The sequence below is a fragment of the Columba livia genome, chromosome 14 (assembly GCF_036013475.1).
Source record: "Columba livia isolate bColLiv1 breed racing homer chromosome 14, bColLiv1.pat.W.v2, whole genome shotgun sequence".
NCBI lineage: Eukaryota > Metazoa > Chordata > Aves > Columbiformes > Columbidae > Columba > Columba livia.
Window position 1 is genome coordinate 11,751,522 of NC_088615.1, and position 27,005 is coordinate 11,778,526.

The following is a 27,005-nucleotide window of genomic DNA, read 5'->3' on the forward strand; positions in this document are numbered from 1 at the left end:
GCAACCTATTGGTGGACGAGGTGCAATTCTCTAATTCTACTGGAGGGCGGAGTAGTCCGTCAAGCCCAGCGGAAACTTCTCGTTGGCCAGCGAGGGCTTCATTCAATGAAGAGCCGGGAAGAGGAAGAAGGGGTGTGGCTTAGTGCTTTACAGGCCGTTACAGATTAGAGAGGTTGGGCCTTTAGGGCTGTTCCGCCATCTCATTGGTGGAAGGAGGAGCCGCTCTCGTAGGAGGCCGGTAATTGGCGGAGGCGAACGTCTATCAGGGAGGCATGAGGCAGGGGCCGCGCGGGGTCCGGCAGGAGCTCTGAGGGTGGTCGGGAGAGGGCGCGGGGGGAAGATGGCGGGGGCGGGAGGGCGGTCTTCGGGGGGTTCGCTGACCCTAGGGCGGCACCTCTGTGGGGAGAGGCCGGCTCTGCCTCCCGGCGTGTGCAGCGCCGCTTCGCGGCTGTAAGAGGCGGCTGCTGCTGGTCGGTGCCGCCACCTGCCCCGCGCGGTGGAGGCGAAGGAGGCCCTCCGTGGGGAACGGGCTGAGTGAGGAACTGTGGCGAGCGGCAGAACGGGAGGAAGATAGAGGGCCTGGTGTCTTTTGTGAAGTAAATCCACCCTTTAAAAGATTAAGTAGTGTGAAATAGGTACATGGGATAAAGGTGAAGTGATGGGAACGGTAGAACCAGAGTGAACGTTATCCAGTCAGATGTTCTGAATCAGGGACTTTTCCTCTCTGTGGCATCAATAGTTGTTACTGTGTGGGCATTTTTTTCCCTCAGGTGGGAAATGTATTTCCTAAACAAAAACTAGTGTGAAAGGAAAGTTTTTAGTGTGTTATATATGAGTTTACATTTTGGGAAGCAAGGTCGTTTGCAGAAAGGAGGGTTTGTTAGGAGGAGGAATGGCCAAGGAATAAAAGTGGGAGCAACTGGCGATAGAAAGACAAAAGTGATCTTACAGCATGAGTGGTTTTGTTCTTCCAAGTGCTGTTATAAGAAACATATTGTTCAGCAACAAACGAAATTTTCTGAAAAATAATAAGTAAAATCCATTGATTTTTCTTTAAAAATGAAATATTCATATTTTTTTCATGTTAGTGGCTTCTATTGGCAAACTTCAAAGTTGCTACCTACCATATGCTTACAATAGAAACAGAGCTACACCGTACACCGTGGGTTGTCAGGTAAAAACTTAATAAGTATGAAGAACTAATGAAATTTTTTCAAGAGGTATGAGAAAAAAAATCTTTGATCAGATTTAAGGCTTGGTACTCATATTTTTTCTCTTCATTGTAGGAAAAGAGAGTTACATGTAGTTAAAGCAATACAGTAACATGAAGAATTTTTAGTGATTATAGATGAACACATGAAATAGTTTTTTTTGCTGTTACAGAAGACTATGTAGAACTCAGTGCAACTAAAACATGATCTTGCAAGCTGCTAGCTGTCATAAAGGCACGATTAATTTGCTCTGTCCTGATCATAGTGGTTTGACTTACATAACAGACATAGAAGCTCTTCCTTTTGTACCTGATAGTGGTTTACCTTGCATGGTGAACATCACATCTGCATTATTTGTGGTGTAAAGTGTGTAATGTATGTATGGGAACATCAGTAAGAACTAGTAGATGCATTTTTGGAGACAAATATGTTAGGAATATAGTTAAATGAATTTGCTAAATATAAAACTCCTTAATACATTTTTCTCTGTTTCACCACCATATCTGTTAAGTAAATGGTATGTTAGTGTGGGTGGGTAGAATAGAATGTATTTATTGGAGGAAGGAGTAGTAGGTACTGAATTACAAGTTATTTTTTTTCCAGCCATGCTTGTAGCTTTGGCAGCCTGGATCACAGAGAAACAGCAGATGGATTCAGCGTATGATCTGTGGCTTAAAAGAAATCAGATTGGGTAAGCTTTTCCCAAACTACCTACTGTTAATATATCTGCATAAATAATTTTAAAACAATTTTGTTAGACTGTATTTGTAAAAGATCTGTATTCCCTATCCTAAGGCCATAATGCTTTGAAAGATGGCAACTGTCTAGGAGCCCCTACAGCTGAACATGTTTGCTGGAATTCCAGAGAATAATGAGAAGATTTGTGTTGCTACTGAGTTACCTTAATTTCAAAGCTATCTCTGTGCAAAGATTTCAGTTTTAATTCAGATCTGAGATTTCAGGTTTTTCTGTATGTTTTGCCAAGGAGAATTGAATAGTGACTTCACAGAAGTTGCAAATGCTTCATAAAGAGTTTTCATCTTGAAGAAGCGTGGTATAAAATAAATGGTTATAGGAGTGGAAGGACTCTGCTCTTGTTTCCTCATTATTTTTGTTCTGTGTGACTGTGACAACATATGACATGTAGAAAATTAAGACTTGTTTCCCAGAAACTTTTTACCTTATTCAGATGAGTCCTAGGACAGATTGAAGAAACATATTAGTAAAGATAGCTCATACGTAACACCAGAACTGTTTTCACGTTGCTCTCCTACGCAAAGCATTTCACTGTGGTGCTTGGAGATGCTCCAGCTGCATTTCAACAGGAGACCAAACCATGCTCAGCATGCACAGGACTGTTCTGCATGTTCAAGGTGTGATCATATTTTCAAATGCTCTTTTCCTTATTATGGTCTTTCGTTAGTAGTAACCTATTTGTTCATCCCAAAATTAATAAATTAATATTGTGAGGAAAAGGCATCACACTAGCTAGAAGGGCTGGTGGGGTACAAGTATATGTATTGTCCTATATATATATTAAAAAATCTGCTTTTTTTGTTTTAAACTCAGGAGACATAGTACTCTATTGTAAAAGCTTACAAACACTTTTACTTGGAAGTTTGCAGAAGCAAAGTTGCCAGACAGCTTTCATGGTGGGAGGCCAGAACAGTCATGGTCCTTACTATCTACACAGGCCATGCTGTTTTATACTTCATACGGTTGGTGATTTTAATTGTGCTAGCTGGCCAGTTCAGTCAGGCGCAGTTTGTTTCTCTGGTGCTGCTGTGCCCTGGCATAGAAGGATGGCAGTAAATTCTGAGCCTACAAGAAATTACCAACCAATACAAAGCAACTACTTAGCCCTTGAGCTGATGGGACATTGAGATCCAATAGCTCAGCCCAGCAGGCTTTTTGTTATGTTAAATTCGGATTTATGTAGGTGAAGGCTGTAAAATGGATGATTTCCTCTTGCAAAACTTCAGCGAGGTTAATGCTCATTGAAATCCACCTTGCTTTTCAGCAGGTGTTGCTTATGGCAGACAGTTACCATTAAAATGTTAACTGTCATCTTTTACATCTACTGGAGGCCCCAGCAACCCTTATGCTGAGCATAAGAAACAAACCCGGGTGTATGGCTTGTTAACGCTCTGAATTGTTTCATTGCAACAACAGAGGAGATTATATGCTTGACCCAAACAGTTTAAGCTACTAGGAGGTCCTAAAATAGAATGTAAACAGCTCTTTCGCGGTATCTTTTGCAGTTTGTATGTTGAAATGTGCTATATGTGCTTTTAAAAAGAGGTAAATAAGGACATTTATATACCACTCTAATGGCCGACAGAAATATGATGCCATAGGTAACCCTTAAATGAAGGTATATTGGCAACAGGCATGTAGGTGCAGGATGAAACTTGTAAGTTTAACAAAAACGTGCTTGCTATATAATTTTTTTCCATCCTAAATTCCTTTGATCAACATTTAATTTCTGTTTAATTTACATCTAGCCTGTAATCTCTTTAGGATAGGGTTTGTCTTTCTGTGGTTGGATGCAAGGTTGTAATGGAACAATATACATCAGTGGAGTATAATCAGGGTTACAGTAAAGGCTAAGTGCATGATTGCAGCGTATCTACAAATACTCGGCTTTCTTTAAGTTGATTTAGCTACCAGTAAAGTGAAACTGTGATAGCAGTCTCCAAAATGGGCTGCACCCTGGTAATTGCCTGGTATCTGGAAATTGTGGTGGTTCTGGTATCTAGGCTAGCTGGATATGTATAAGTTCACTATGCCTGTTCATGCTGCAGCTCATCTGTCTTAGTATCGGTATATGAAAGCTGACCATGTAGATTTGTAGGGAGTGGTTATAGCAGGATAGTAGATACTTTTCCTAATATCTAGTCTGGAGTGTAAGAATTTTAGATTAGAGGTTTACAATTTGAAGTTCTAACAACCTTGCTGAGACTTTGTGACTCCACACATTAAAGGGGTTGTGGTTTATATGCATTCACTAGCTCCAGTCTTTACTGGCTTTTCAGCAACAACACTGAGAAATAGCGTGTTACAGGAAACATCACACTTTTCTCCCTGTGTCACTCTGAATCAGTGGCAATAGCTTCCTGTGACCCCACAAGTCAAGGTTAAGGGACCACAGTTTTGTACTGTGTTAATAAACCCATTTTAACGTTATCGAGTGTTTGCCAGGCATATTCTGCTATTGTTAGGAAATTTTCAAGGTTTTCCTATTTAAAAAGTGAAAGTGTAACCAATAAAAGCCAATGTATGTAAGCAATGCAGAGGAATGTAAGCAAACAAAGTGAAGATTTGGTCTTGATGGTCAGCTGCAGACTTACTGCTTCTGTAACAAGTTAGGAAAGTAAGGCCCTTCAGTTGTTAATTACATTTAGGCTGTTTTGAAACTTCATTAATGATTTATTACAGAAAATTGGTATGGAAGGAGAAACTAATCAGTCATTCCTGTAATGTTTGGTTACTGATTTTTGTAGCTATATGAATGTAGAGGTCATTTTGTTACATTTATGAATGATCATTAAAGGATTTGTAAAATCTCACTGCATGCACACAGGCCCCAGAAGTCTACCCTGCAATTTGAAAAGTTAATTACGTTCTAAATTCCTTGTGAACAAGAGAAGTCAATAACTGGGGCTTTACCTAATGTCCATGTGGAGATTTGATGTAAATCAATCACCATAGTTGGGGTTACTTTAAAAAAAAAAAGAAATGCAGCTATAAGTTAGCCCTCGGGGCACAGCACTGACATTAACTCACTGCTGACATGTCTCCCATTTATTTTATAGTTTTACAGAAATGTGAGTCTGAAACTAATTCCTGTCTTATCTTGTAATCTGACTGATTTCTTCTGAAATCCATGCATCTGTACGTACTGGTGATATCCATAGTGTATCTCCACATATTTTTCCATTCAGATAAAATAAAACAACTTTGAAGATGCACAATTGCTAATACCATTATTGTTTCATATCTTGGCATCTAGAACCTTATCTCTAGTTTTGCATGCATACATTATAATTGTCTTTTAATAAAATACCTTTCATTATTTTACTATTAATAAAAAGTCATCATGCACTAAAAACTAGGTCTGTAGTATTTCTCAGACTGTGATCATTATTTAAAAATTAACTTATTGATTATAACTCAATAAATCAAAATTAGTCTAAAATGTGACCAAGACATCCTAGAGCAGAGTTTGCAGGGTAGCCTTTTCAAAGTATTGTGGGGACAATTCAGCGTTCATCATGCTGTGGGCCAGAGATGTGCCAGTGTACCTGCCAGGGGCTGGTGGACTGGGACACCTCTGGCAGCACATGAGCTGCCTTGTGTCTGAGCCAGGTGTGAAATACTCTGGTTGCTTTCAGTGGAGCTACAAGCCTCACAATGGGCTGGCAGCCCATCTGGCCACCTCTTCATCCAGCATGGCAGGCAGGGAGGTACTTCTTCCATTCATCTGCTCTGATAGACCAGGTGGATTCCATCTGGGAGATGCTTATTGGCTATTGTGGGCCTAAATGACTAAGAAAGTTTATCTTCAAGAGTGCTTTAGGTAGAGGGAGGTACATGGCCTAATTTAGGTGTCTAGGCAAAATGGCCAGTTTAGGAGCTCTGTTAGTGGAGAAAGGAATCCTCTCAGGAGGGTTATTCAGGATGCTGAAGTGGCCTCAGAAGACCATCTGTCCTTTTGACTGTACAGGTACTCTGGTTTCACAGTTTAAACACTGAAATTGTGATTATCACCTGTACTGCCATATTCTTAATAGCTAAAGAAGGTTCTGCAAATGTTAACGAGTATCTCCTCAGGCATTAAGCGTCCAGTCTCTTGGGGCATCTAGCTTCTTTTTGTCTTAATTTTGAGTGCTAAGGCAAAGTACTTTAAAAAGCATGAAATCCTTAGTGTCTCTAAATAATTTTGTAGCTAAAACAATATTTATGATTTCAGGGCCTACATGAAATGTAATGAAGTTTCTGACTCTATTTAGAAATCAAATTACTTATACACATTCTTTAAACAGATGTGAGTATTACCTATAGAAGTGTCCTTCCTGAACAATTTTTGATTAATTTCCTTGATGGTTTTAGGAAGATTTAATTTTCCTGTTCTAAAATAATGTGGTTTGCATTTTCTGTGTTTTGCAAAGAGCAGAACTGTAGCTGGTTTATCCTCTTGGATGACTCAGTGCCAAGAGCAGCACACTTGGGGACTGTGTTACTGAATTTAATATCTAGTGAAACTGAAAACCGGTTTCCTTCAGATGTTGAGTTTTTTTTCCTTTCTTTCTGCCTATTTAAAGATTTCCCTGACTATGATTTATAGTGAACAGAATAGGATATATTATTACTCAAGTTTTAGGTGATCTTTTAGCCAGAGTCTCATGGTATTTTAGCATAAAGTTGTATAAAAACCCCAATGTAAAGAAAATAATTTGCTTCAAGTAGTCTAAACAGTGTTGATCTTTCCTGTGGGGAAGCTAAGTCTGTGTATACTGGGATATGGTGAGTTATTTCTAATGTTGTGAGTTAACTATAACATACACATTTTAATTTTTCTGACTCATGAATATCTGTGTATGTTCCTTTCTACTATATCTGGCTACTGCTTTTGCACAGTGATCACATGTCCTTTCACAACTGCAGATATTTGCAAGTAAAAGCTTACATTTCAGTTTCAAGATTATGAATTTATAGGAAAGTCATGTATTTTTGTCAAAGTGCCTAAATATTTCTAATCAAGCTCCCTAGGTTTCACAGGGGTTGGAGAAGCAACTGTTTAGTTGTGTCTTATGTAGGAATTTAGTTGTGAATTTTTTCTGTAGCTATGCAGATTCCTTTATCTTTAGGTATAACTTACCGCTCTAAAACACAGTCATGGCTTTTTGTTTTGTGGATGGTCAGATGATTTGTTTTGCGGGACCATGAAATTGGAATATTTTATCGGATGTTAAATACGCGAAAGATAAAATCATAGATGCATGTGAGCTCTTTCGGATCAAATACCTGTTATTAGGAGTTGACTTAATATAGCAATGAGTTCAGTATAAATAAATATCCAAGCTTTTGTATTGTAAAGTTGTTCCCAACAGTATGACCTTCCAAACCTTATTCTGGAAATTATTTCTTGATTGATTCAAGTCACGAAATCTCATGGTTACTGCGGCATCTCTGTAAGAAAGATGTGTGGAGTGTTTCAGAAGTTGAAAGTACAAAAAAATGCTTAAGGCAGGACTGGCATTTGAAGTAAAAGAGCCTGTTTGGGCTTCTGAGTATTTCCCTTTCTTTTTCTGACCTTTTCCTTTGTTCCCTTATTTCTAGGAACATGCTAGCCAGTTAATTTTGCCACTATTTGAATGAGAAGAAAGTTATGTACAAGTCTTTTTTTTATCTGTAAAATTGTGCCCAAGTCTTTTCTGCAGGATTTTCTACGTACTTGTGTATGAATGACAGGAACTTCATGAGCTCTTGTTTTTCGTGGAAGTGCACGAGCAGGCAGCACATTGCTCTCTTCCCCAGTAATGTATGGTAACTATCCCTTCAGCTCAAGGGCTGCTCCACAAATGCATCTCACTGATTTGACACAAGCTACCAAACAGTGGTAGAGAAATGGAAGTGTTTATTTGGACAGTATATTGGCCAAGGGTTTGTTTGATTTTTTTTTTTTTCCTTTTTTTTAGTGTTTCTTCCAATTAAAGTACTTTGAGAAATTCAGATTGCAAGGTACATGAGGTCTCTTTATACGTTTGTATGGTGCACAAAACGATTGGGCTCAACCCTGGTTATGACCTTTACCTCCCACTGTAACACAAATAACAATGTGGCTTTTCCTGCAGTACCAGGAAGACTGTTTGTATCACATACAAATGTGTTGCATTTTATCCGCCAGCCCATACTATAACTGCAGCATCATACCTATCCTGATCCCTGCCTGCCTCCATGCGAGAACACCCATCTCAAATTAATGGCTATATTGTTGAAGTAGTTTGTTTGGCATAGGCTGTGGGTTCAAATGCATATGCCACTGACATGCCTGTAATGCATTGGTGACATTGTCACTGGAACTGGGATAAATTGGGAGGCCTAAGATCAAGTGTAGGTGAATTAGCGTGGTAATTAATTTATAATAGAATTTCTCGTAGAAGTCTTCTGACCAAGTTACAAAAGTCTCTTTTGCCTGAAATAATTTGTCAAAGCAACTCTTTTGTTCTTTGGTTGTGGAAACATACTAGTGTTTCTGGCTTGTTCTATACCTGTAGACAAGCTCTGTTGACCCCAAGATCAAGAGAACAACTGTTGAGGTGGTGGCTTTTCCTTACCTGTGGTCCCTGGAGATAAGTCTCATGTCAAATAGAAGGAGCAAGAATGGTAAAATACTGACCTTAAATACTTACAGAAATGGGAATCCTACATAGTCTGTTCTCATGTAGGTTTTTGTGCTGACAGAGCTTAAGAAGATGGGACAATAGAGGAAAGAGAATTGAGTAGTAATCATTTGGAACTGTTGCGCTTGCCGAGCTGAGGCAAGCAGCTGCCAGTGCATCTCTGACACTGTGTCCTTCTCTTTGTCACTTATTTGTAGCCTCAGCTTTGCTGGCTGTGAAATACAGACAATAACTTTTAATTCACAAAAGTGTAATGTGGTTTAATTATAGTAAATGTTTAAAAACAACTTGAGGATGAAAAGTGCTGTGTAACTGCTAAGCGCTATCCTTGACAGAAACATAGTAACCAATCCTTGACAGAAACACACTAACCAGATAATTAGTCTTTCAGATGCATCTAGTTATTGCATAAATTAAAAATTAATTTCTGTCCTTAAGTTAAGAGTTATTGACACATTTAGCTTTCTTGCTAATTGGTTTACACGACCAATTGGATGTATTTCAGTAAAATGCATGGTGAAGGCAAATGTATTTTCCAGCTAGACAGTGCCTTACATGCAACATTTATATATGGATTGGCTACAAATCAGAGCTAAGCATCGCATTTAGGTCGACAAAATAGAACAAATCTGTATTGGGATTTTCTAGGTAGTTTTCAAAAGTGGGCTTATAATTGGCAGTCCCTCTCGAAGTCACCTTGACTTCACAGTTTACCTGAATAAGAATGAGTAACTTTTGTCTCATATCCTTGTCTTATTCTCCACATGCCATTCGTAACTGCTGTGTTTCGTAATTGGGTCTTCCTTTGAGTTTATTATCTGCCTGATGTTTTGAAAGTCATAAAATGGAGATACTATGGAGACACTGTGGATTCCACACTAACTTGGTTCTTTCCACCTCTCTTGTGATACAGCTTTGGAACCATTCAAAGGGGGGGAGTGTGGCATAAATGACAAGGTAACCAAGTTTTTCAAGCCCTTCCCCTCCCTCAGAAAGGCCAAACAAAAATATTGCAAGCTTACCCAAGTCACCAAGTTAAGCTCTCAGTTAAAAACAATATCAACCACCAACCAAACAAAAAACAACCAACAAAAAAACCCAAAACAACTACAGAACCAGCTGGTACTGGGGTCTGCAGTTTTCATATATGTGTGTGTGGGGAGAAGCCACTCTGAGCTGGAATCTTCCCATGCCATATAATCACATCAATATAAAGATATTCAGGATAATAATCATTACTGATACAATTTCACTGACTTGTAAATCCAGTTACACTGGGGATGAATTTGTCCCTCATGGTGTCTGCAAACACACACACAACAGTTGGAGAGGCCATGGCCCATTTGTGTATGCTAATGTCTCTCTGCCCGATATGCACATTTCTTCTCTTTATCAGATGCTCTCGCACTAAAATTAGAATAAAAATGCGGTTAGTCGTTTTCAATGCCAGACTTTTTTCCTGGAGTTTTTTTCTGGTAACATTTTGCTAGAGGATTCATTCGCATTAATTCTTTATCTGTTTCTCTTTTCTTTCTGTCTTTCCAGAGTTCCCTTTTATCCACTCTCTTACTTCCTCAGGCCTCATCTGACATGCACGGTTTACCAAGTCAAGAAACACTGTCATCACAGACAAGTATTTTCAGCTCTTCTCATCTTGGAAACCTCCCTCACACTGTATGTGTCTCTGTCTATTCTGTTTTTTCATTCTTGATAAAAGTAATTAATGGTACCTAGTGTTTAATAAAAATAAGTTTCTCATTAATTTAAATATCACAGTTATTGAGACAGAATACATAGGGCAATAAGCTACAGAGATTGCTCTCAGTGATCATTTTGGGAAAGGGGTTGGATTGGGAGAGTTGTGTCCATATGTCCTCACTTTCTTTGGAAGACAGTACAAATTTGTAGCTATTCAAATTAAGGTCCTTCTTACCCCTTACTTTCTTTCCCTAAAATGAGAACTAGCTGAGGACATGTTTGTGGTCTTGTCAGTAGCCTAGGGGTATGCAGGTAGCATTCAGCTCTCATCCTACCTCATCTTTAACAGTGAAGTCAATCTTGCAGAATCTCTCTCTTTCTTTGTCCTGTGCTGAGCAGCTTTCCATTTGCCTCAAGAAATGTGTGATGCTTGGAGTTCCAGGTGGGAAATAAAGGATAGCTGTGCTATAACATTGTGAGGTCACATGCCTTAATTCCATCAGCAATTTTGTATTTGTGCCAGTGTCTAACCAGGCTTGGTTAGTCTGGAGTTGTAGAGACCTTTCTTTGCTAAAACCCTGCGAGCATTAAGTATGCAAGGAAGAAAATGTTGTGCTGCTTTCAGGACACAAACGTTCCCCTGCGTATTGACAGTAAAATATGCTTGGCATGCAGTGACTTTCAGTGCTCCCTGAAATAAGAGTACTTAAAAGGCACAGTCTGGCCAAAAGACTGCAGAGTTCAATCATTAACACAGTGAAATGACAACATGAACGTTAGGTCCTGATTATGAAGTTCCTGATTATCTGCACGTCTAACCACTCTAATTCTTTCTAGCTCATAAACCATTTTGTTCTCTTCAATATATCACATTCTGTTCTCTTACACATCTTTATTCTTGTCAGCACCTCATGTTCCATTTTCTTGTAGACCTTAAGTTGTAGTGCCTGTTGTGCTCAGTGTATTTCAAAACAAGGAAAAGTGTATCACCTCTATTTTATTCACATCTGATACACATTTTCTTACCATTACCTAATCTTGTAACTTCTAACTCTGAGAAAACACCATTTGCAATTGGTTTGCACATCAAGAGAAAGAATTCTCCAAGCTAAGAGCTTGCTCTGTTGTCTTTCAAGGGTGTGCTTGGTTGTCAATGGTTCGGAAATTGTGTTGCCCTCATTCAGAGACTTCCTTTATCAAGTCTTATAGCCATAGGAAAAGCATTTTATGATCCCCAAAGAAAAGAGGCCGTGGTTCTAATACTGTCATCAGTAAACCACTGTGGTTTGTTATGCCAGTGTAAATGCTTGGCAGCTGGCCCACAAAACCATGTCAGAGATGACTAAAATAAGAGACTTGATTATCCTGTCAGTGAAAAGGACACATGGTGATGAGCGGAAAAGTTTGCAAGATGGTAGATGTTGCTTGTCCAAAAGTTTCCAGAATGTAGGTTTGGAGTGACAGAGTGAAAATGGACATTCTAAGAAATCCTTTTTCCTTGGTCCTGTCGCAGACAGAAAGTCCATAAAATTACAAATGCCAAGGTATAACACCTCTGTCACTGTGTCACTCAGCCTGTGTTTGGCCATGACTTCTACATATCTATCTATTGGGAACACTAAGGCAGAAAATGAATAGAATTAGAATTTATCTTGAAAATTTGCAAAACATTGTTTATTCCTTTTAACTGCACTCTGTAAGATAAGAGTGGTTGGATCTTATGTATGAGCCTCTGCATTTATTGTTTATCGTGATCATTGTCTGTGTTCTATTTGACAGTTGAAGTCAATGGAAGTTTTGCCAGAGCATAACGTGCAGAGCTGGATTCTTGTTTATATTCAGTGAGTTATTATGTTAGCAAGAATCCGTGAAGAGTTTTGACAGGTGATTTTGGGATGTTGAACAGGGTTTCAGAGCATTTCAGTGAAATTTTAACTGTTTCATTTTGGGGGTGGGCATTACAAGGATCTAAGCAGGAAGGCTGTGTTGTCTCATGGGATGTTTTTCCCCACATCACCCAGTTTTCTGGAGCTGTGCACAGCTTGTGTGCTCTGACAGCAAGGCCGAATTCAGGACTTTGTGAATGTGTCTCTGTCAGAGAGCTGGAATGGGCTTGTTCAGACTTTTGCAATTCTTCCATTGGTCAAGTGACTTCTAAAGCTGCAAAAGCCCAATTTTTATACTATTGTTGAAGTTAGCAGGAATGCTTGCATTTTTGTCATGTATCAAAGTCCCGTCTTTTTCTGTCTGGTTAACATCAAGTCTTAGTGTGGAATTTACTGAGACTGTATAGTATTTTCTACAAGGTTTCTTGGGGTATTTGTAGATCAGGAGTTTCAAAGCTGTAATTAAAGCACAGAATGTATTTTCTAGGCAAATGCTCAATGTCGTCACATTTTGTGGTTTGTTTTTAGTTACTGGCTAATTTAAATACTAGAGAATAAGTTGAAGTAAAGTAATATGCCTGCCTTCGGGAAGGAAACTTGAATAGTAGCTACTGCAGATTCTTAAATGGGAGTAGAATGCATGAAAATAGTGTACAGTGTTCAAACACATGATGTTATTTCACCGCGGTAATAGCAGTAATGTAAAATCTTTAATTACGTATGAAGGACGATGCAGTGTTAGTATCTTTTATAATGCAAATTCTCTTATTTCTAGAGTTGTCTGACTGAAACTCTCTCCACCCCCCAGCAAATAATAAAAAGAAAAATACAAGCCTTCAACCGCTGTTTTGCCATCCTTGTGAGGAGTGAGGAAAGATGTTGGTGTAACCATGCTGCATTTCTCTATAGTTGTACTAATCTAATTCCTCATGTGGAAGCTTGTCACAGAATAAGGGCCAAGTCTGCAGTACCAAGGATATGCTGATGAAGCTGTGTAGCACAGTTTATTTTAACAGATGGAGTTCCTCCCTACTACAGCTAAAACCACCATGCTGAATAGTACATACTATGCTAGGAAAAGATACCTTTGCCAGCCTAAATTTATTTCTGTTCACTGTAATGGTTGGTTAGAAGTGCGGTTGTTTTTCTTCATGCTTCTAGTAGGCATAGGCTGCAAAAACACGGAGAACTTATTTAAAAATGCATTTTTTCCCAGCATAGTTTATACTAGCTTGAAAAATATAGAAATTAAACTGCAATAGAGGTACTTCATTCTGAAAAAGGACATATTGACAACTGCTTTTTTTTGCAAGATTATGGGATTTATCTATTTAGGTTCAAGCTAACTAATGGAATAAAGAGAGGGGAAAACCAAATGAACTGTACCATGTCATTCTATTTATTATGGGGGAAAGATTGAGAATGATTTAGAACTGCAACACTGCTTCTGAGCAATCTGCATTTTATACAAGGTTCGTTTTTTGCGTGTTTGTGTTCTGCAGTCTAGATAATCAATGTTGGAGCACCACTGGCTCTTGGTATTACTTTCACCCCACTGTGATTACTCTATCGGTTAGATGTTATGTTTACTGAATGTTCCATCACCGGTTCTTGTACTTCAATCTAGTGTATGTCTGGGAGTGGTCAGTTTGTTCTGCTTTGGCATCCATTTGAATGACAAAAATGTTCTTGATTTTCATTAAGTATCCTATCAAGTGACACATTTCTGTATTAACTAAGGTATAGTGAATCATGCAATGCAATGGGGTTTGTGTCCCAAAAGAATCAACATTATTATATCATGCTGCCTCTTAAAGATAATGGAGAAGTTGCAGTTAGGATTCTTTATAAATGCTAAAGCAGTGAAATATCTTAGCAGTGCAGGGGAAGGAACAGAAGGAAGGAGACAATATCCTCTCTGAGATTAAGAATCAAAGATATGAAAATCAGTATTGTTTAAAATTCAATAATCGGAATATAATCAATCATCACAAAGCACCCTCCATACCTTTGGGGAAGATGCATTTAGGAGCAACTTCTGATTTGATGCATTTTTGTTAATAACATGATTGATATAGTTATTCAGTTGCCTTGTGCTATCAAATTACTTTCACTGAGGCTCTCTTGAAAAAAGACAGATAGATATGCTTTTTTTACATTAGATGTCTAAACTACTGGTGTCTCCAGAAGAAAAATTAGCTACCTAAACTTCAGTGTTACTCTGAGTAACTTCTTTTTTCCCCAAAGGTTTGCCCTCATGCAAAAAGTTAGGAAGTTAATGTCCTTAAAATGAATAAACAGCAATCATTAGGCATCGATGCCCCTAGCTCATGAGATGCTGCAATCAAGTTGTAGACAGGTCAAATTCTGCTACTTTAGGATTTTTCTAAACTTAAATCCAATCCATTACGTGTTTTTCAATAGAAATTTTGCTTTGATTTTTTAGTAAAGAAGCATTGATAGCACTCATACAATAGTAGGATCATATCAAATGTTGATCAGAAAGGAATGAATCAGAAGAAAAACAAACACTGGTTTTCACAGCCTAAGCCTAGAGATGGCATGTGTCACGAACTGCATGTAAGTAGTACATTAGACTTACATTCTGTGATTGTAGCATTTTTGTATTTTCAATAATCCAACTTTTTTGGTAATATTTTTGTTCGTTTGCTTGTTTTTGAGCATTTATGTTCCTTGATCTCTGCTTAGGCAAAATTCCCATTGATTTCAACAAGAGTTTGACCGGCAAAGAATTGAACAAGTGTTCAGTGAAACCCTTGGAATTTTGCCCGATGTTTTTCACCTGGCTCTGTCCCTTAATGCAGATTTCATAACCTGGCCTACCCTGTACTTGCAGGCATATAACAGACTTTGCAACTGTCTCATGTATGAAATATGAACATCTTAAATGCTTATGTAAGCCACTCTGTTAAAAGAAAATAGTATTTTATAGTTCAAAACTAATGTCTATTTTAATACATTGTAACTGAAGAAATTTGACACTATTTTTCTGTTTTTTTCACCAGGGGTTCATATATATGTATGAATGGGTTTCTTAAATTTTATCTCTGTGGTATAGTGAGATTTTTGTAATTGTAAGGGCTTTTTCCTCTATGGCATAAATTTAATATGAAAGTGATTAGTGATATTCATTATGTTTTTCCCCCAGAAAAAAATCATATTGGCTAGTTGATAAAAGCTTGGACCAGTGATGGCCCAGATAAATACTGCTTCTGCATTCAGATTGGAGGCCAGGAATTATTTGTCACATCAGTGGAAAGACTTTGACTATAGTTTTGCTTGTTCTACACCAATCTCAGTTTGATTCTGATGTCACTCAGGGTGAGTCAGATCTGGTCAAGCCAAAATAAGTTCTTGAATCATTCCCAAATGATGGAAAAAATGAGACAATGCCGACAGCTACGCGAGTAGAGCCCATCATTATAGGCATAAAGCAACCACAAAGCTTTATATGGGAGAGAAGGTCCGCCCAGTGAGTCAAGGTTGAATATAACTGGATTTCAGGGCTCTTCTGTTCACAGAGCTGGTGAATGGCCAGAGAGAGGTATGAGAGAGAGGAATGGGCAGGAAAAATGGACCAGTACTTGTGTTGTGTGATTGGTTTTGGATTAATGTAAAGCAATACACTCAGAAGGGAATAGGTTTGAGATGGTGTCTTGGACTTGAACATTCTTTTGTGGAGAAACTGGGATAATTAACAACATGGAAACAGACAGTGGACTTTAAACTCTGAAGGCGGGTGATGAGGCTGTGACACATCTTGCACAGTGAGAACACAATTCCTTGCATTCGTTAGCATTTTTGTTGCCAATTGTATCAGCCTGAGTGCACATATTGCAATTAATATCTGTGCTTTCTCAATAGTTCTGGGAAAATCTGTGCTACTGTCGTATACCACAGGGAATAGTTACTATTTTGCACAAACTGCTGTTAGCTGTGGGAAAACTTCTCATGCAGAGACCTAGAAAACAGTAGAATGTGATATAACAGAGTAACACATAAAAAAACATGTTTAAATATGCTTTCTTTTTCGATAGTGGTGCTTTCTGGTTATTCATGATCACAGGCAAAATACAGTGCACGTGCTAAGTCAAGAATCAAGAAGAGTTACTATAATACAGAGTTGGGTCTATGAGCATGGTTACAAAATTTGGTGAAAATTCTTTATATAAAGGCAGGACCTCAATGATAATTTTAGTTTACAGTCAGTTGTGTACCAAGACAAAATCCTTTCCTTTTAGCTCTTTTCTCCTCATTTGTAGCCTATTGCTGCTACCTCATTACTACACTGTTCTTTGCTAGTGCAGTAAATCTGGAGACCTAATGGTGCACAGGCCCCTTAGAGGACAGCACTGACTTTTAAAATATTAATTTCTATGCGGATCAGGGATATCCCAGTCTGGCTGTAATCAGCAGAAGAAGGAAGGAGACAAATAATCGCCGAACATGACTGTTTAGGGAGCAATTTCTGTCAAAAAAACAATCAGCAGCAAAGGTGGATATGAGCTGGCCTTGCACCCCCAAGCACAAGTAAGAGTGATGTGGGCTTGTTTGATAGCCATAATAGTGTAATTGCTGCTTTCTATTCCTCCATCCTCTGGCCAGCTGCTTCTCCTTCACTGTGCTGAAATGCCTGTTGTTTCTCTCTGCTGAGTAATGCAGGGCTGGTGAGAGGTGCCAGACTGACCGCAGTGGGATCCACGCTTCTTTGTTCATGCCCGGAATGCAGGTAAATCAGGAGCCCTGACAGTGCCCCTTGCTGTACTGGGGAGACGCAGCCCTGACCTGCAGGGACAAATCACAAAGCAGAGGATCCTTCAGGGCAGCTCAGTTCTTGGTTTTTCTTTTGTTCGTCAAAATGGTGCCAGCAGTGGGAGTGAATTGCATGTTCTGGAACAGCAGTACAACTCTGCTTCCAGCCGGTGATCCAGACAGAGATCATCAGTTCACAGCCTGAGTTATTCCAAATGGAATAGACCTTTGTGCTATGAAATCAGTTTGCAGCAAGTCTCCAGCCACTGCGAGCTGAACTGACTACCAAATTTATCTCACCCAGGCTTAATGAGCACTCATCAGGTAGTAATGATCCTACCAGTCTTGATTTAAATATAAGTTATAGCAGGGGTTGGATTCCATATCCCTAGAGTAATTTCTTGTGCCATCCAAACCTCATCAAAGTGTCTTGGTGAAAATGATTTAAGGTAACATGTTGTACTGCATGTTGGCAGGCAGCTGAGGGAACCCATGTCTCAGTTACTGTGGCTCAGTGGTAATGTGTTAACCCACAGCAACTTCATTGTGTGCCTCAGTCCTGTGTTTTATTCCGACAGAAGCATAACTCAAGGCTTTTTTTTTTAAAGTATCAGTGTATGAGTAGCAAGGATGTGTCCGGCAATGGCACCCTCAGTGGGTAAATTAGATGTTTTTTTAAGAGAAATATTTAAACATTCATTGTGATAGCGAAGAAGAAAAGAAAATTATATAAACTTATATCTGATCCTGTGTGAAAAAAATAATAAGAGGCCACAGCAACTCCAGAGCTGGCTCAGCCAAGCAATGTCACAGAAAGCTCTCTTTCTCTTTAATTTTTTATTTGGATCATGTCTGTATGTAGGTCACAATGACGAAAAAGAGAAGGCACTGGCCAGACAAAACAAACCTTTCAAAAAATACCATTATTGTAGGAGAAGGATTCTTTCTCAAACAGAGACTGAAAATCAGTACTGAAAGGATTTCACTGTTTGCTGCTATTTCAGCTGAGATTCTGGTTACGGGCGACCGAGCAGAGGGGACCTGCAGTGGTTGTGTTCTTAGCTCACCAGATTCCTGCTTGTCAGCTTACTCTGTGCACAGCAGCGAGGTGCTGGGGAGCTGCTTCAAGCCATTTCTCTTCCTGACTTTTTTGTACTGTGATGACCCCGTATAAATTCTAGCTTGATCATCTTTCCTCAGGAATGAAGAAGACATGTGATACCTCTCGCTGCTGCTCCCTATACTGGTCTACATTTCTGCTTTCCTTCAGTCCTCAGTTACAAAAACCTCTCCTGCTGCTTCCAGCCTTGTGAACATCACTTAGTGGCCAGTAGCCACCCTAGTCATTCCGTGCCTCTCTGCAATAATTACTCCTTTATGCAGGGACCTACATAGTCCATACATCTTTTCTGAGCAAACGTCAGCTTTGAAGAGCCTGAAGAGGGGAGGGAAAGCAGATCTTCTGTCTAGCCCTCTGGTCCGCCTTTGTGCAAGCAAAGAATAGCAGCATGTAACAATAATCTAATAAGCATTTCTTCCAGGAGGAAGCTGGAGGCAGTGAGCAGCTGGGAAGAGTTAGGGCACAGAAGGTCTAAATGCCTCTGGCCAAAAAGCTCTTAGTGACACTTCAGTTACAAATAGTAATGCTGTGGGACAACAGTGCAGATAAAAAACCCCACAAAACCAAGGTATAAACTGGGCCTAAGAGTACAGATCACTTGTAGAAAAGCCTTATAGAAATGTAGATTGATGGTTTTGAAATCGACAGTGGAAACCAATATATTCCTCTTGGCTTTCAAATCCATATTGTGCACGCAGATTTTGTATCATAGTCCATGCATGTGTGATTAGCAATATATTTTTTTCTATGCCAGTCCCTGGAGATAGCAATAATTGCAAGGCATTGTGCAGCAGTGGAAGGGCATTTTCATAGTCAATCATCTTTTCACAAAGATTAAGACTTTTGAGAGGCATATACTCTCAGAGGATGAAGTTCCTCTGCAGAAAAATGTTATATTTTGAATGAGAGTGGGGTTTTTGATACTTTTTAAAGATTTCCAGTACTTTTAATTTTTTTCTGCAATATTTTCAAAAATTTTGTTAATTTTATCATCTTATCAAATTACTGTTATAAAGCCATTATTTAAATACTACATTTTCTAGTAAGCGAACAGTTTTGGTAAACTAACTTTGTCAAAATTCATTTGCATAGTAATAAACAAAAAAAAAAATCAAGGCGAATTACACTATTTTTAATCCTTGGTAAAAGAATTAACTTTATAGGTGGTTTAAAGCATTTTAAAATTATTTTCCAGGTTTCTGTCAAGTATAACTTCTGAGATGGAGCAAAGAAACAGAATCTGTTTCATGCTTGTATTTTGTGACTTTCCTCTGTGGACGAAGGACATTTTTCATTGGGCTCCATGGCCAAGGTAGAAATGATTGATTGTATTGTTGTAGACTCATAATTTAGGTTGGAAGGGGCCTCCAGAGGTCATCTAGTCCAACCCTACACTCAAAACATGTCTAGTTAAAGGCATGATGCCTTAAAGTTTAGATGGGCAAGGCCATCTCCACTTGAGTCTTGACCGCTGCCAAGGATGCAGATTCCACAACCCCTCTGGGCTACCTGTTCCAGGATTTCACCTGCCTCATGATTTAATTAAAAAAAAAAAAAGTTCATAATAGCTAATAGAATTTCTCATATTTCCAGTTGTCTCTGTTCTTCCTCCTCTTCTCAGCATGCCTCTGGGAAGTGTCTGACTCCATCTTCTCTCTTTCCTGCAGTTGTAGATGCAGTAAGGTCTCCCCTTTGACTTCATTTCTGCAAGCAGAAGAGACACAGTTCTTTCAGCCTCTCCTCATACATCGTACCATTAAGTATTAGCATTTCCACAGGTGGCAAGAGGAAAGCCAGGCATATAAATGTAGGCAAACCAGAGATTTAATCCTTTAAGTATTGCATGAGCTGCTGTACTTAATGATCAAGTGTTCTATTGCCTATTACAGTATTGCTCAGTGGGGGACCTGCTCCTGTTTTGCATTAGCTCTATTTTTTCTATATGTTAGCCTTCTTTCCCATCTTATTTTCTCTTTTTCAGCATTTTTGTTTCTCCCCTATCCTGTCTGCCAAAATGGAAATAATTAAATAGTTAATATTGGTAGGTAAAGCATCACAGACTTACATGAGCATAACATTCAAAGGAGATGAATAGAGCAGAATAAACGATAATTCTCTTCAAACAATTATCTCAGCCTGCCTGCAACAGGATAGTGGTTTATATCCAGCAGACCGCTGAAGACTACCCCATGATCACAACAGAAACTCAACAATCATCAGAGAAGGTGTTCTAAGCAGTATTGGACCCACAGACGTCACTCTCTGACCTTGAGAAAAGGACTAGCTCAGTTCCTCTGGCCTTTGTAATGTATTATTTGTAGAAGATATTGACAGCTTCAGGAGAAAAGCTTACTAGAACTGTAAAGAATTAGTAATAATCACAAAGGGCTGAAGAAATTAATATTTTAGTCTTCAGAGACAGACCTTACCGTTCCAAATCAATATCAGAATGTCTGCATCACACTCCTCTGCGTTAGCAAGTTGAGAGGGATTTTTATGGTAAAGCCCAATCTTGCCATCATCCTGTCTTTGCATGCAGGAATCATAATCATGGCTTATTCTACATGAAGAATTTGGCATTCTATCAAGAAGCAAAATGAAAAAAACACAATGAAAACAAAAGGCAGCCCACCTTCAACCAAGGCAGTGGTGTGTTGCAAGGCAGTCCTTAGCAACCTGCAGCCAGAGAGCCCCGTTGTGTTAGCAGAGTAGACTCAAGCAAAAGTGACAGTGGCTTGTTTACAGAATCTTATCAGGTGCTTCTGGCACAAAAAGAGCTTTGCAGGTGAGTGGAAGACTCACTGTGAAACAAATGCAGTGTAGCATTTTCAGTCAATATACTTAATAATCTGCCTATTTTGCAAATACAACAAAAATTCCAGTATCATGCAGGAAAAGCTTAAGTACCTTTGTTTTGTTAAATCTCCTGTCTTTTAGGACACAAGCTGTAACTAGACTTCTAAGCCACAGATTTTGGCACAGAAGGCCATGTGTGGCCTATTTGAAGGTCTGTTCAGCGCAGAAGCAGAACTGATGCTCTATCACGAGGTGGCAGTGTGGCTTGTGACACAGATGTGTCTCCACTGGGTTTTCAGAGGCTGTTCCAACAGGCCATGCTACTCTGGAGAAACACACCCAGAAATCCAGGCTGGGTTTAGAGCCAGCTCAGCGTGCTCACCGAGGGAGTCACAAAGATAGTCCAGGGCACTAGAATCCTTCATTAACAGTGGATGCAACTGGTTTTTGCACTTTGTGCTGATTTTGTCAAAGCATTTTCTGTCTGAGGAACCAGAATATTGGGAAGTTAGCACCCTATCCAGTCACTGACCTAAACATCCACATTTTTAAGCATCCTGAGAATGATAAGTGATCTGTGTATGTTACCAAATCGAGTCATTCAAAAAATGCAAGTTTAGGTTAAGTATTAAGTTTAAAAAAATAAGCAATTATCACTGCTTAGTGTTTCACTTCCCTACTGCTTTCTCATTATTTAGGAGGAAAACAGCTGTTGTGTGATACTATGAAGAAAGAAAATTCCAAGTGGAAGTTAAGATTTTGAAGTGTTTTCCAGATTTTCCTTCCGATTCCAGAAGGAAACTTAAACTCTGGAATAAGCCATATTTCTCTTGAAGATAAAATCACAGCTGTTAACCACGTAGTCTCATTTTCCCAGTTTTACATCAGTGTTGTTTGGTTAATAACAGCAAGTTCATTGCTGACCAACTCGAGAATGAATAAAGCCATCGGAAGAGGGATACTACACACTAGATGTAATAAAAGCAATGAGTAGAACAAGCAGATGCAAAGATCTGCTTGTTTTGGAGATGGTGAAGAAATGGCAGGTGAGATGTATGCGTTTTCTCTGCTAAAAAACTCTCTCCTGTTAAATATATATAAGGAAATATAACCAATTTCAGATTGTTGTAAAATATGCAGAGAGATGTGACTGTGCATCATGCACATTGAAGCATAGCTGAAGCCCAAAAGAGTATTTATATGCAAAGAAAAAACACTTAAATACTGTGTCTCCTGTCTGCCTTTGAGATTCATTGAGACAGAATCCTTGTTTGTTTAGCTTCCTGGGGTAGCAAACAGCTTCTCACCATCCTCAGACAGCTGTCTGCTGCAGCTAACTCTTCAGGTGAGCTGCAGAAGAGAGCCGAGGAAAAGCTTGAGAGAGTGAAGGAGATGGGAGGGAACTAGTAAACATGATTTTAAAATATAAGAAAAAGTCAACTGCAAAACAGGCGTGCCTTCAAAAAAAAATAGCATCTAAATTTAATGTTCCTCTTAACAGAGATTCAGGAACTGCAGCTGAAGGAATCCTTTAGAACAGCAGAATTGAACTGTGCGTGGGGTTTATGTGCACAAATAAAGCAGCAGGCTTTACAAGTGCGATAGATGGAGGTTAATACACTTCAGGAAAACCGGTAGAGATACGGGGCAATGTGCTGGGGAAACCGTTACATCTAAAAGATGGAGGGTGTCTATTGTTTTAACAGACAGCAGTGAAGCAGGATTTCTGGCTATTAATCCCCTCTCATGTGACCTGAGGCAAACTACATAATCTGTATTTGAGATACAGCACTAGTGCTTTAATGATGGAGGGCTGGGGAGCAGCAGTCTGGAAAGCAGGATGCATAATAACATGTGCTGTGTTTATTCCATGCATACTGAACTCTGAGTAACCCTGGCAGGAGAAGGAGTTCCCCTGGCAGGCCAAGTGGGGAATTTGGCCTTTCTTTAGCTCTGCAGCTTTATGTATTTGCTTCAGTAACCATTAATGATCCAGATACAGAGATGTTGACATTACAGGGGTAAAGATGCATCAAAATAAGGAAGTTGTGAAATTGCAGTATACTAAGGGGGGTAGAAACCGTCTGTTTCAAAATCAAAAGTTACATTTCAATTTATTGGAATGACCTAGAAAGTTTTGAGATGTGCAAAACACATATCTGTATTTATAAGCAGGGAATTGTCTTATTGAACCGGAAAGTTAACACCTTGCTCAGCACCTATTGCTAGGCTGCATTTTTTTCATCATATGTGTTATGGAGTAAACTCTGCAATATGCTAAAGAAAATGCTCTGAATATCCCCAACTAGAGGGGAAAGGCGAAGGGAGTAGGACTGGTATCAAGATACAGTTATCAAAAGGCACTTGTATATAATGCATTAGTGGATTTGAAAACAAACATTTCAGATGTTTATAAAAATGTGCTTGTTTTATAACAAATTAAAAATATTTATTTTTTTGTAGTGTTAACTGTGATTTTTTAAAAAATCCAGAAGCAGCATGAGATGCAAAAAAATGTTGCAACAAGAAAGATAAACTTTTTATTACATAAGCTATGTGTAAACTTGCATGTTTATCAGAGATAATGTAATTTAACATCTACACTGCAAGTTAGGAATATTTTCTAAGGAGGCAGCTTTAGTAATATATTCAGTAAAATGAGGTTGGCCATGGGTATTGCAGCGATATCCTTACATGTCTCTCTGGACTGACTCTCAGCACATTGATTCCATAAAATAAAGGAAAAACAAGGAAAAGGCAGAAGCTTTTAATGTCTTTGTTTTTCCTTTAAACAGTACTTGAAAAGAATAAGTTTTTCTTTCAACAGTGTAAGGCAGAAACAGAAGCAAGTGGAAAACTCCTGTGTCTCCGTACTTCAAAATGTGGTCATTTTTTAAACAACTCCTTTCCAACGGGAAGAAATCTCTTGTGTTAAAGTTCTACAAAATCCTGAACACCTCCAGTTCCTGTTAGGTTCTCAGTTAATAAATACGTTGTCTTGCAAGACTGAATAGTAGTCTTTTATTAAGTAGATAATGTTTGTTTTTAAAAGTCCAACATTTCTTTCCTTATTATCCATGGGCTACACATCAGTAGCCTATGCTTAATAAGCCAATATTGTGAGTAAAATTAAGAAAGGAAAATCATTTGTGTATAATTTTATTTTTTTAAAGAACTTTCCATTTCCAGTGTTCCTTATATCTCTGTAGATTTTTGAAAACCTCTCTCTTCTGTATAGCGGGTAGCACTTAAAAACAGATTTATTGTTTCATAACATGACTTGTTTGGGAGGAAACAATGCAGCTCTTAGCAGAATCCCTACAGAAAGAACAAGTTAAAACATGGTGTTACATATTGTTCTTTAGTGACTTCAGTAAACTTAGTTAAAGGCAAGGTCTATGCAGCATTTCTCCAAGAAAGCCTAAATCGACATGATATACGCTAAACCCGCTGTTTCTTGGTTTGTTAGGTGGAGCAAAGCTTTCTGTGATGATCCTGGTGGAGTGACTGCTGTCGCTGGAGTGCAGTTGCCCGGCACTGTGGAAGAGGCAGAGAGGTAGGGATAACGCTGTAGAACATGCACGGCAGTTCAGTGCACACAATAAGCTCTGGGACTGGTGTCAGCAAGTTGTCCAGCTGTGAGAACTCCAGTTTGTGTTGCAGAAACAGGATAAGTTCCTGAAACACTGGGTCCTGGCTTCATCCGATGTTCATCCTACTGCCTTCTAAGCCTCATTTGAATAAATCACCGTGCAAATTTTGTAGGCAACTATAGCTGTAGAGTGGAGGCTTCTAGAGCATGATACTTTCAAAATACATTGTGGCTAAGAAAGAATTTGATTTTTGTGTTGGTGGTGTGTGGTGGCAGCAGCCTGTTGTGTTCAGTTGCCCTCCCTGCTCTCAGTTCCCACTAATGTTAAATGCAGGTACAGTGCACATTCACCTTATATTGGTACATGACTTTTTTCCCCAATTTTGATGGTGACTGGGGATTACTTAGAGGACCACAGCCATGTGAGAGAACTCTCCAAATTAGACTAGATTACCTTGAGGATAAGCTCCCATTTGGAGCCATGTTGTCCTGATGTGTCAGCAAGTACAATCATATAGATACTATTAAGTAATAAAATCTTTACAACATGTCACATGAACGGTGTAGATAAAGGGGAGGTGACTATTGGGTTTTGTTCAGAAAAGTCTGAAAGAGCAGGTATAATGATTCCTATCTTGAGTGATGTCACAAACCGTCTTTAGAAGTATAGTGACTTTCTGTTAGATACTTCTATTATAAATATATAGAACAAAGAAATATATAAAGGTAGTATCTTTAACTCAGTTTGCTTTCACCAGAAGATTCTACAGATAAGGTTAAACTGTATCTTTCTTTTTAGCAACTTTTAAAAAATTGTCTGTTAGACTAAAACCATTGAGGTTCAGAATGTTCTATGGTGTCTTTTAATCAAAAAATGGTATTTCAAAGAAATTTTAACACTTTTGTGTAAGCCAAATTGATAGTAGCCAAAATTAGTTTTACTATGTATTTTCAGATTAACATGAGTCAGAACTGGCATAATAAAAATCTTCACGTCTTCTGTTGTCGTTACTAAAACTTGATCATCAAGATAGCTTTGTATTTCTGCTATCAGTCCCCATTACCATTGAATTATATGCACTTGATAAAATTTAGTATATGATAACTAATTAAAGGGGAGAATCCCAAAGAAAGAAAAGAACAATCAGATCCACAAGAAGTTGCTGGTATCGATTTTCCTGTAAAACCAAACATTTTAGTATGTCTGTTAATGATCTTGGTTTAAAAGGTAGGGAGTGTGCCAGTGAAACTTGCTGTTGAGCTGGAAAATGTTGTAGGCCCCAGTCACCTCTGTTCCAAAAAGGTTATCTGAAATTGGAGTGAGTGAAGAAGAATACTTGGATGATAAGAGAAAGTCTGACATTTAAGAAGTGTCTAACAGTGTTGCATGCCTTAGCCCAATTTATTTACCAGACTAAAAAAAAAGAGGATGTAACTGCTCTCTAAAGCAGTTTGTGGTAAACTCAGAGAAAGAAGTTCTGCTTCACAGATGGGGCAGTGCTGGCACACATGCAAACAGGCTTAGACTAACAATGCAATAATTTAAACTAGAAAGTAAAGCATTTTTATGTAGTAGGGACAGTAAACTGCCTGCTAGAGTAACAAAGACAGGAAATTGTATAGAGTGCTGTCAAGTCTAGAAAAGATTGCAATGAAAACAGAGGTTTTCCTCCTAGTTTTTGTTTTGGTGCCTCTGAGTCCAGGAGTGCTGACTTGATCTACTTGGGTGTTGGACTCTGAAGAGACAGTAGGAAATAATGAGTTTGGAAAACGTGTGCTGAGCCTTCAGCTTGCAGAAAATTTGTTCAGTGAACCTGAACTAGCTCAATTAGCATGAGTATTTTTCTAATTTTCCTCTCCAGAACCTTGTTTACAATTATCAGTTTAGACTTCTTTATTCTTTGAATACAGGTCATGAAGTATAACTCAGACCATGATTACAGTGAGGATTTTTCAGTGGCATAGTCACCTTGTGCCAATATCCCACCAGCTGTTTGTTCCCTTCTCCATGCCAACACTTGCATTATGCCTATACAGCTGTCGATGTGATCATGTGAGAAGAACTGAATCAGAGTAGTGATCTAGCTGAAAAATACCTTTTTATTTTATCTTTCATTTTTAGTTGCCCGAACCAGACCTCAGCAGTCCCATTGAGGTAGCACTAGAGATCAGGAACACCAGGTAGGGGCAACAGAACCAAACACTTCTTACAGATTCTTCCTATGCCAGCTACTACAGTTTGAATGAATCACTTGATTATCTTGCTGTCTGGAAACTACCTTTGTGGAGATCCAAACAGACTGAAAGTTTTCCTGAGAGAGTGTTTTGGCAAGAAATAAGAAATTTTGGGGTGTCCCAAAAATACTGAAAGATCTGTGTCTTCCTCCCCTGCAAATGTTTGTCTCTCAGCTTCTGGCAGGATCCTTTCTTTCCTGTGTTTGTTAGGCAGATCCTGCCCATCAGAATGTCACACCCATGGCGAGGACTGAGTCTGTACTGTGTCACCTGTAAGAGTCCTATAGA

General features: G+C 38.9%; 1 protein-coding gene across 15 annotated transcripts in view; it reads left to right on the plus strand.

The window, feature by feature from the left end:
• The first annotated feature begins 272 nt into the window (after positions 1-272).
• Positions 273-27,005, plus strand: part of FABP6 (fatty acid binding protein 6) — a 38,077-nt gene continuing 11,344 nt past the window's right edge. Inside the window, exons 1-5 of one of the 15 annotated variants that reach the window (XM_065030048.1) lie at positions 324-1,174; positions 1,815-1,902; positions 10,163-10,291; positions 24,360-24,446; positions 26,605-26,663. Coding sequence is in view for 4 of the 15 variants with exons in the window: in XM_065030045.1 (XP_064886117.1) it covers positions 1,757-1,902; positions 10,163-10,291; positions 24,360-24,446; positions 26,605-26,641 (399 nt within the window). In the remaining 11 variants the exon portion in view is untranslated. The other 14 variants (XM_021289131.2, XM_065030049.1, XM_065030046.1 and 11 more) reach the window with 14 other exon arrangements.